Raw genomic sequence first — 10,967 nt, 5'->3', positions numbered from 1 at the left:
TTCTGTCTTCAACTGCTTATCACTTAGTAACCAGCTGAAATTGGAAGCACAAGTTCTCTTGACTATGTATCACTGATAAGAGGCCTCCTTGTTTCCAGTTTGAAAACCAACAATCTGGAAAATGCCACTGAAAAGGCCCTGTGTCTGCCCTCTCTCCAGCCTCAGCAACTCGTGGATGACAGTATAGAGACACGGGCCAGTTTAGGCACTGAACTTTACCTTTCAAGACCTGGAACTGCACTGGGTTTTACTCAGTGCCAGCCCCATCACAGACACTGGGTAAAAGAAAAAGGGGACTTGGGTGACCCAGACACCAGGCCCATCTCCCTGGGGACCCTCCAAAATGTGCAGCAATGGCCTAGTGTCCGACAGACAAGGGCCAGAAGAAGGGATTTCCTGGGTCCACAATGGCCGGCTTCCTGCTCTTTCATGAGAACCCTGCCTCTTCCCTGAGAACGGTGCTTCGGCTGGCAGGACAGATTGCAGGATTAGGGATCCTAGGCCCTTCTCCATTTACAGGACCGGCTGTCCTGTCCCCCGTCTTCAGCCTAATCCTCAGATGAGATTGGGATCAGAGTGTCTCCAGTACTCCTGTTATCTCCTCCCTGGTGTTCCTCCTCCTCAAGGTCAGGGCCTCCCCAAGTATGACTTTGTCTTCAGTCTTGGCCACTCTGTTCCCAGCCACACTAAGCCCCTGGCTTCCAGATGGCTGCCTGGATCCCCACTTTCTCTGCCAAGTCCAACGATGGAGATTGTAGCTGCCCCTTGGGGACATTTGTTTTTCTCCCCCACAGCACCTCAGTTGCAAACAGCTTCACCAGCTTTTGAGCTTAATGTGTGATTCAAAGATTATGCAGGCACTGAATGAAGACACACGCAGCTCACCCCAGCGTTCTCCACTCACCGCACACACTCCATGAGCTGCACTCCTGTGTGGGGATGCATGGCCAGAGTGTGTTGGGCAAGCCCATGGGCACATGTCCTGTCCATTTCCAAGTAGAGAACAGGCAAAGGGGTCGCATGAGGTGAACCACAGCCCTTGGGTGGCTGTGTCAATAACCAGAAGGAAATAAGTCTGGACCTAGAGTGAGACTTTGGACCCTGCCTACAAAGCAGCTAACAAATGACACCAACTCCCTCCATCAGGATGAACCATGGAGGAAGAACATTCAGGGCTCTGCTGTCCTGTGGGGGTCAAGGACCTAAGAAAATAATGAAAAGAGCAAACCCAGGGCATGCCCCTTGGTGCTCCCATTTCCTTATCTAAAAGTAAATGGTTTGGAACTTTTGGAAAATTAAGAGGGTCTGAAGTTTCTTGCCACTCTGTTATTCTAATATTCCCTTTGTGCTGTTATTGTTTATGTAATAAAACAATAAAACCAATGTGCTCGCACCTGGAGAAATCGGGCCAAGCCTCCCAGGAGAGTCAGTAAAATGTGGCTCTGTTGAGAGGCAGCTCATGGGTGGCAGCCCAAAGGCATGTGCATGTCTGTTTCTCATTTTCTCCCTCTTCTCCCCTCACTCCTTCTCCTTCTTGTTCCTCCCCAGGAATGTGATGAAAATCAAAGCTGCCCTGGACTTGGACTTGCCCACCTGGGAAGCTGATTGTGGTTCTTTCACCTCTAGGTGTCCTTCCTGGGATTAGTAGCAAGGATTCCTGCAGGAGATGCCCAGCAGAGCCCGCCCACCCCTCCCACCAGCTTCCCTCCTCCCTACATGGTACCAAGGACTGAGAGACTAGGTTTACACACACCCCCACTAGTGCCTTAGTCTGCACAGACAAAATGGGAAACACCCATCTAAACTGGGGGTGGAGGGAACATGCCAGAGACAGAGCGCTTAGTAAGGATATCTAAGGATCCAGGATGGGGGAGTGAACCAAGGCAAGGAGAGACAGAGAGGCAGAGAGAGAGAGAGACAGGAGGGGAAGAAAAGCAGGGAGATGCCGAATCCTCCTTGACTCTGCAGGGTCTCCATGGGCAAGAGACTGACCTGCATTTGGGGTGGGAAACCTGAGTGATTTACTCAGGAGAATTTCATGCTAGGTCCCCTCCAGGGTGAGAGAAACCTGCCCCGTGCCCTCTCTGGACATCTGAACTCCAGTTATGCAAGTGGCACCACTCAGAACCCAGAGGATAATCAGATCAGAAGATCCCAGCCTGACCCTCCCTCATGGCATGGTGCCTGGCACAGGTACAGACATATAAGTCCAGAGCTCTTGAGTTTTCATCTGCAGGAGAGATGCTCCAGGTCGCAGGAGCCATGACCTGTGTCCTTCTCTTTAAACTTTTTCTACTTCTGGTCCTGTCAGACACCTGCCCAGGCAGCCACCTCAGCCCCACATCCCGCCTGCGCTATTCCAGGTTCCTAGATCCTTCCAATGTCATTTTCCTGCTCTGGGACTTTGACTTTGAGGCTGAGGTCATCACTTTTGAGCTCCAGGTCCGGACAGCTGGCTGGGTGGGCTTGGGCATCAGCCACCGCCACACTGTGGTGGGAAGTGACCTGGTTGTTGGAGGAGTCCTGCCTGATGGCAATGTCTATTTCTCGGTAAGTCTAAGGGTGACTCCTGTCCAGGGATGAGTGCCTTCGTTAGGTTGAAGATGGCTTTGTGTCCAGAAAACACCCATATTCTCCAAACATGACCAAACACACTCTCAGAACTCCTGCTGACTGCTGGTCTCTCCCTGCAAGAATGATCTAGCCTAGAGTTTGTAGCCTAGGTCTTCCAGAATGCATGTTTTCAAGGCTGCTAGGAGAACAACCATTAGACTGTGAGAGACTCTTGCACCCCTTCTTTGCTAACAGCCTACTAAATACAGGTCACTGGGAAAAGCTCAAAGCTGTTTGAAACATAGGCTCTGAGAACCCAACCCTTGAAGCTGTGCTCTACCCTAGAAGGAAATACAATAATAAAGCAGACCTGGGTTCTGTGGTGTCGGTGCCCTGTGGGAGATAAATGGACACCTGCTGCCCCAAAGCATGATGATTTGAGCTTCTGGTTCTTACTCCTCAACTTTCCCTGGACCCTAGGATCAGCACCTTGTGGATGAAAACACCCTAGAGGAGGATGGGAGCCAGGATGCCGAGCTGCTGGGGCTAACAGAAGACGCTGTCTACACAACCATGCGCTTTTCCAGGCCCTTCCGCTCCTGTGATCCTCATGATCAAGACATCACGGTAAAACAGGGGAGGGAGAAAAGCACTATCCACACACAACTCTGGCTTCTGGGGAGGTACATTGCCTCCAGTCGCACAATTCCTAGAGCATCTGTCCCTCCCAGACTTCCCAGGGACTACTTCAGTTGTGCCATCTCTGGAAATCCACAAGCTCTCCACAGACTGCCCTGCCCTCCGCCAATGACTCTGCACCCACCCCTCCTTGAAGAACCCACTGTCCCTGAACCTGAGAATGTTAGAATTCCTGTGTTCAGTTCTACTCTTTCATTTTGAGGCTGTGGACCAGGCACAGAGAGGGAATGTGAGGATGCCCTGATTGTTCAAGGTGACCTGAAAGTTCAACTCTGAGTGGAACTAGATTCAGACTAGTCTCCAGGCCAAACTCCTTTCCCTTCCACTGTGTAAACATGCGAGGCTTGATTAGGGTCTTGGGTGCACATCTATGTGAAGTGCTTCTTGTGGGGGCAGCCCCTCAATGCTCACGGCACCCCCAGAGTGACACCATCAGGGTGCTGACTGCCTATGGCCTGGATGACACACTGAAGCTGGATCCCGAGCGTACTTTTGTTAAGTCCATCTTCCTACTACAAATGTTCCACCCTGACGATCTGGAGGTCCCCAAGGAGATCATCATCCATGACCTGGAGATCACTGATGTAAGCCCCTCCACCCCACCACCTCCCTTTCCATCTCTCCACTCAACCCAGACCCCTCCTCTGGAACCCCATGTTCAGCACATTCCTTGGGGTGAGGTTACTCCCAAAGACTGCCCACGTAGCCCTCAAGTGAACCCCCTCCCTGGCCCATCCTTCCCCTGGCATCTTTGAGAACCCCGCCCTCACCCTGCTTGCCTTCTGGGTCCCCTTCCCCAGTTCCTCATTCCAGAAGATGATACCACATATGCCTGTACCTTTCTTCCTCTACCCATCGTCAGCAAGAAGCATCACATTTACAAGGTATGTGAACAGACTGGGGAGGCCGCCAAGTGGGGAAGGCACTCACACAGAGTCTCTAGAAGAAGCCATAGGGAAGCAGCTGGGAGAATGGAACCAGCTGGGGCTTGGTGGGGGTGGTATTAATATAATTTCCTGAGCCTAGGACTATACCTACCTGCACTATTTTACGCAAGCCTCACAATGCAGTGGAGATTTTTGACAGAGTTTACTAAACAATAGCATTTGCAAAGAGTAAGCCCTAGAACTGTGCTCTGATGGCCCAGAAAGAGGTAAAAATCAGGAAGGGGAAGTGGCTTTGGGCTGTCAGGAAGTCAACAAAGCTAGAGTGAACTCAAACTTGGTCATCTAACTTTGTATATGAAGTGTTTAATCTTATCAAGTACCTGAAAATAGGATCTTATAGTAAGGGTCAAGTTTTGTATGGAAGCCACTTTTTTGTTTTTTAGAAAATTGAGTATGGATACATTCTCAGAGATCATGCACCAACTGAGGTTAGAGTGTGTTAGTCACCTGTCCATTACTGTAACAAATACTTGAGAAAAACAACTTAGAGGAGGAAAGATTTCTTTGGGTTGATCGCTTTGGAGGTCCACAGTCAGCTGATGCCATTGCTTTGGGCCTGAGGTGAGGCAGAGCATTATGACAGAAGGGTGCAACAGAGAGACGTTTCTCTGCTCATGGCAGCCAGAGTAGGGAGCAGGGATAACCAAGGACAAGAAATACGCTTCCAGGGGACAGCCTCAGAGACCTACTTCTTCCAATCACGCCCCATTACCTACAATTTCCACCACCTCCCTTAGTCCATTCACCTATCAGTGGGTTAATCCATCAATGAGGTCAGAGCCCTTATGATCCAATCATTTCCAGCTCTGAACATTGCTGCACGGGTGACCAGGCCTGCAACACATGAGCCTTTGGTAGATATTCCAGACCCAAGCCTAACACTAAAGAGAGTCAGAGGCCTTGGAATGTCCCTAGCTGGATGTAGAACCATGTGCTGTGGTTTCAGGAAAGAGGTTTAAAGCCTTGACAGGAGAGTCAGGCAGAGTTGGGAAAAATATCGCTTGGGGAAAAGAAATAGAGAAAGGAAATAGAAGAGGAAGAGAACTGGACAGAAGTGGAGAATGCCATAGTTGTAGCGGGGAAAAGGAGTGGGGAGAATAAGGATTGAAGGCAGGGACACTTGACCCCATTCTGCCCTCCTTTCTCTGTGTAGTTCGAGCCCAAGCTGGTGGAGCACAATGAGACTATGGTGCATCACATCCTGGTGTATGCCTGTGGCAATGCCAGCGTGCTCCCCAAGGGCATCAACGACTGCTACGGGGCCGACCCTGACTTCTCCCTCTGCTCACAGGTCATCGTGGGCTGGGCTGTCGGGGGCACTGTGAGTCCTGCGGTGGGGGTGACGCATGGCTTATGGGGAGCATGCTGTTGAGCAGGGAGCATTGCTGGCTAATGGAAGATGGGGATAGGGAAGGTTGGGGTGAAGGTTAGAAAACCAGGCAGGAACCTTGGATTGGCACCTAGTTCCAGTCCTTCTTGCTGCCAAATCTCCATCCCTCCAACAGAGTTACCAGTTTCCAGACAATGTGGGCATCTCTCTTGGGACCCCCTTGGACCCTCAGTGGATTCGACTAGAGATTCACTACAGCAATTTCCACAACCTTCCCGGTGAGCCTGCAGAGGACCTGGAGGAGGGCAGTTGGTGAGGTCGGCTGGTTCCTCGAGGTGTTGGGAATGCGTTGCATGCTGACTCTGTGGGTCTCAGCCCACCCAGCTTTCCTACACCTCTTCCTCTACTCACCGTGACCCACTGTCCTTCCTTCTGCACCAGGTTTATATGACACATCAGGGATCCGACTATACTACACCTCTCACCTGCGCGAATACGACATGGGAGTCCTCCAGTTGGGTGTCTTCACATTCCCCATACACTTCATTCCCCCGGGTGCTGAGTCCTTTATGTCCTACGGGCTGTGTAAGACAGAGAAGTTTGAAGAGGTAACGCTGGGAGACAAGCCTTTCCCGAGGTCCCCTGTTCCCCATCACAGATCTGGTCTGATCACCAAGCTGAGGAGCCTGAGACTCAGACTTTTATAATGATCGTAGGCTGGTGCTCAGGAAAATAAATAGCAGGAATCATACAAGGGAGAAAAGGTGTCAGGGTTTGGGGGTTCGGGGAGCAGGGTGTCAATTACAAGAGGAAGGTGTCAATTACCAAGGGAAGACAGGAGCAAGATCAGGGTTCTCAGCAAACCAGGAGTGCCTCCCTCCTGCTGCAGATGAACGGCACCCCAGTGGCTGACATCCAGGTGTTTGGCTACCTGCTCCACACCCACTTGGCTGGGCAGGCGGTGCAGGCTGTGCAGTACAGGTAAGGGAAGACTTGATTTGACTTGCCCTTCTGTATAAGGGAAAAGATTCTTCAGCATAAGGTTTTGCTTGGTTGACAATAAGGGGGAGCTCGCACTGTCCCCAGAATAGAGGTGACCACATAAGGCTGTGGAAAGAGGGGCTTCTTATTTATTTGAATGGACAATTTGTGTCTCCAGAAGGTCCCCGCATGCTGCATCTTTATTGGCAGACCCCCTCCGACGTCATCTTTTTGTTTCTGTCTTCTCTCTTTCTCTCTGTAGAAATGGAACACAACTCCAAACAATCTGTAAAGATGACTCCTATGACTTCAATCTTCAGGAGACGCGAGACTTACCACACCGGGTGGTGATCAAGCCGGTGGGAGCCCACAGAGGGGAGGCCTGGCTGGAGCCTGTGGAAAGCAGGATCAGAGCTTGCTCTTGTCAGCCCAGAAAGTGCCAAGACCGAACCATCCCTCTGTGACTTATCTCAGCTTTCATGTTCCACCCTGAACAGGGAGATGAACTGCTGATAGAGTGTCGCTACCAGACGCTGGACCGTGACTCTGTGATTTTTGTAAGGGTCTTTCTTCACTACGGCCACAATAACCACAGCCCCAAAAGAAAGCTCTGCCCCTGGCTTTGGTAATCCAGTGACTCTGACTGTTCCTCCTCCCAGTGGCATTATCCATTCATGTTCTCAGTGCCCCATGCCTCCAGGATGGGTACAGGGACTCCCTGTTGATGATCCTCTTTAGACCATGGAAAGTTAGAGTGATAGGAACAAGAACTCAGGCTCCTTGTGACCTGTGTTTGAAAATCAGCTCCATCATTTAGCAGCTTTCTAACCTTAGGCAAGTGATCTAACCTCGTTGTGCCTCAGTTTCCCCGTTAATAAAGAGTACTACAACCTAGCCCCTCAGACCGTATGAGAACGCATGGACTCACAGGGAACTTCCAGAATACTGCCTGTCTTGTAGCAGACACCTGTCACAGTTACCATGGTCCCAGGGGACCACACCTAAGTCATGTGTAGGGAATGGCTGGTGGGTCCCGTGCATTTGAGAAAGAAAATATCTCCAGCCTTACAAATGATCCTAACAGGAGGTAGAAAGGAATACACACAGTAAGAGAAGAACAGGGATAATGCAGTAGGGAAATTCACAGGGAAAAAAATCCCAAGACAGTGAGCTGATCATGTGACACAAGTGAGCGTGTCCTGCTTTGGACCCGCAGAGACAGGGAGAGCTGGAGGAAGACAAGTGTGAGAAAGCCTCTGAGAAGGGAATCATGGGGTGTGCGTAGGAAGCATCGCGCCCGTGTGGGGGGGTAGGGAACAGGGCAGGTGACTGGTCGAGTGGGATGAGGGCAAGGAGACGCGGCTGGCAAGAGTCCTTGAAGCAGGGATGACACTGTCCTATCTATATCTCCTAGAGGGCAGCCTCTACCTCTGCCGCCGCATAACTACCTGCCAGGTAAAGGAAAGCAATTTAAAAATGCGTTGGAATCATTATATATAATCCAAGAATTTTTTTTAATGAAAATGGAGTACTCTTAATAGGGTTGCTAGCAGCTGCAGAAGATGACTGAAGAGGCAGGTGACGGGAGGCAGGAAATGTGATGAACAAATGGTCACATGGCTCTAAGGTCAGGTGGCCATCAGGACAGACGGGTGACTGATACTAGTTGAGAGGCAGTGGCAAAGGAAATGCAGAGCACAGGGCAGATGGTGTGTGATATTTCTTAGAAAATATTATCAACAATTGTCCACCGATTGGAAATGGAAAAGCAGAGAGGAAGAGGCCCCAACATGCTGGCCCTATGCTAAGGGAAAAGAGGATGGGCATCTCTGGAAGGGTGGCCACCGAGAAGGCTCTCGGCCTGCCTCGTCCCTGTCTGTCGGCTTTACATCTTTGTCTCTCCATCTCCCTCCTCTTCTCCAGGGAGGTCCCAGCACTCTCAACGAGATGTGTCTTGTGTTTCTCTTCTACTACCCACGAAATAACATCTCCAGCTGCCAGGGCTACCCTGACATCATCTACGTGGCCCGTGAGCTGGGGGAGGAGGTATCAGAGTGAGTCACCTGGGAAATAAAACCCACGCATGTGCGGGGAGGGATCTGGGGAGGGCTGGGGAAGGAGGAAGAGGAGACCCACCCACTCCCTCCCAGGCTGGTGCGCCAGGAGTCCTGGGTGGACGGCCTGTCCAGCCCTCCCCTCCTCACCCCTGCTCCTGCCAGTGTCTGACACTCAGAGCTCTGATACACAGAGGAATTGTGTGGGAAGTTTTCCATATCAGCGAGGTCATTCAGTGGAACAGATGAGAACCGACTGCTACAAGCCGGATCACTTATATATACATTCTGGGTGCCTTTCTCATGAGCACTGTTTGGCTCAAAGACTGTATTTCTTTTCAAATGATTTGGTGGTAAGGATCCTCTCTGGGACTCTCATGCATCCCTGAAACTTCTATGATGCACATCTGCACAGACTCTTCATTTCACCTAAGGCTCTGGCAACAGCAGCCTGCAGTCCCCTCTCTCGATCCTCCTGGACTCCTATGTGAAAAAGCCATGTCCTTAAAGATAATCTTCTTTTCTCAGTTTCTGAAACTCTCCACTCTGATGATCTTCCTCCTTCTGTCAACTCATTATTATTGTTTCATTAACTTCTAAGACATTCTGACAGTTTACGCTGTCATGAACTCAGGCTGCTAACAAGCATGCTTTATACACGTTGTGGGAAAGCACTAAGTCGACCTTAAATGGCTCTCTCTCCCCCTGCCCTGCTCCTGCTGCCCATGGCAGTCCCATGGAGGGTACCATGGTCATGAGCAGCATTGAATGGACTTCAGAGAGCATCAAGAAGGCTGAGAGAGCCTGCAAGGAGTCCCAGCAGATTGTGGTAATCAAGACTATCGATGTGAGTGTCCCAGGAGTACTCACCCTCTAGGGCTGGGTGAGGGGTATGGGAGGGCGTTGGGCCAAGGCAGGAAAAAGAAGGACAAAGGACGCCAATGCAGTGGTGGGCACGTGGGTTGGGGAAGGAGGGTTGGAAGTGGGATGCTGCTGCCGGGGGTGTGTATGTGGTGGGAGCCTCCTAGTTAAACTGTGACTTCTGTAAGGCAGGGATGGCCCAGTAAGGTTTCAAGGACGTGAAGTTGGTAGGGAGGCTTCTGGAGTTACCATTTTTCTTCCCTGACCTGCAGGAGCTGGTAGAAAACACAACAGGCTGGATTCCTGACATCATCCCCACTCCTCGGGGGCCCTGTTTGGAATCCTCCGGAGGCAAAGTGGAGCCCCAGGACCAGACCCCTGCGGGCTTCAGGGCTGCACCAGTGGCCCTCTCAGGACCACCTGCCGCTGGCTGCCCTCTTGTTCGTGCAGGGCACCCTCTCGTGGCTCCTTGCCATGCTACAGCCTGAAGTCTGATTCCTCCTCCTCAGGCCACACGCCCAGAGCCCTCTCTGCTCAGTCCTCCCCTTATCAGCAAACACAGAACTCCCTGCTCTGGCCCCAACGAGTTCCCCATCTGTGCCTTACCATAGCTCAAGCCATGACTCTGCAGGCCCATGTCCCTGAACCCTTCTCCATGACATGCGGTGGGACCACATGTTCCCCAAGGCCTGCTTCCTAGGCTGGCTGTGAAGTGGTGGAGCTGCTCTCTGAGGACTCTGGTGTCCCAGCCCTGCCAGGAGGATGCCGGGAGCCAGAGGGTCTGAAATCAGGGGCAGAGTCCTGCCATGCCCCGGCCCACCCTCCGCCCTGATGGTGGTTCCTATTTCTCTTTTCTAGTGATATTTGCCTCTAGCCCTCCCTGTGAGGCAGTGGAGAGCCAGATCAATTTGTGATAAAGGGAGGGACCCAGTGTGTGAGGGACAGAGCTCAAGACATCCCATTAAATAGAACTGGACTTGCTTCCTGTCGCCATCTCTTTCCTTTGAGCCCTTGGTTTGGGAGCTGAGCATTCTATTGAATTCTTCAGTGTGAGACACCCAGAGGTGTATGAGTTCCTGGCTGCTCCAAAGGCAGCATTCAAAAGCACAGCCTTTGCCTCGTCCCTGGGTCTCTTTTGTTGGATGATCTTTGTTTATCTCACCAAGTGTCACATTGTCACACTCAGAGCCCTAGGTGTCAGGAGCCTAACTGGGCAAGAGAGCTGAATTGAGCTCAGAGAACAGGTGCAGAGAGGGCATCCTTAGCCTTGGAGTCCAGGGCTTGTCCAAAAATTTCACAGGGACAGAGCAGCAACTAGATGTAAATGCTTTGTGGAGCCAAGCTGCAGCTCGCACCCTGGTTCTTAGGAAAGGGCACTGGAGGTGGCTTCCCGGAGATCTTCTAGGGCTATGTCTATATGCCTGGCTTGAAAAGCTCAGCACCTTGAGGATTTAAGGTCACCATGCTGGTCTATGAAGTGCCCTGCTCATTGTTCTCTAGAAGGCACACTTTCCCTGGATTTTTCAAGATGTTTAGAAAGAT

General features: G+C 51.3%; 1 protein-coding gene across 1 annotated transcript; it reads left to right on the top strand.

Moving 5' to 3' along the window:
• The first annotated feature begins 2,262 nt into the window (after nt 1-2,262).
• On the top strand, nt 2,263-9,913 carry LOC124086116 (putative DBH-like monooxygenase protein 2). Its single transcript, XM_046434139.1, has 13 exons — nt 2,263-2,550; nt 3,034-3,180; nt 3,675-3,836; nt 4,053-4,136; nt 5,353-5,520; nt 5,705-5,807; nt 5,971-6,137; nt 6,419-6,510; nt 6,773-6,869; nt 7,008-7,067; nt 8,434-8,564; nt 9,297-9,411; nt 9,698-9,913. The coding sequence occupies exons 1-13, from the start codon at nt 2,263-2,265 to the stop codon at nt 9,911-9,913; spliced, it is 1,830 nt and encodes a 609-aa protein (XP_046290095.1).
• The last annotated feature ends 1,054 nt before the right edge of the window (nt 9,914-10,967 follow it).

Source organism: Marmota monax, unplaced genomic scaffold (assembly GCF_021218885.2).
Source record: "Marmota monax isolate L192 unplaced genomic scaffold, Marmota_monax_Labrador192_F-V1.1 WCK01_AAM20220418_F8-fsc00122, whole genome shotgun sequence".
Classification (NCBI taxonomy): Eukaryota; Metazoa; Chordata; class Mammalia; order Rodentia; family Sciuridae; genus Marmota; species Marmota monax.
The sequence above is the reverse complement of the archived record's forward strand: the minus strand, read 5'-3'. Positions and strand labels throughout refer to the sequence as shown.

Coding starts and splice junctions, on each gene's coding strand:
- LOC124086116 (XM_046434139.1), top strand. CDS start 2,263: ATGACCTGTGTCCTTCTCTTTAAACTTTTTCTACTTCTGGTCCTGTCA. Junction 6,138..6,418: donor AGACAGAGAAGTTTGAAGAG/GTAACGCTGGGA, acceptor CTCCTGCTGCAG/ATGAACGGCACCCCAGTGGC. Junction 9,412..9,697: donor TGGTAATCAAGACTATCGAT/GTGAGTGTCCCA, acceptor CCTGACCTGCAG/GAGCTGGTAGAAAACACAAC.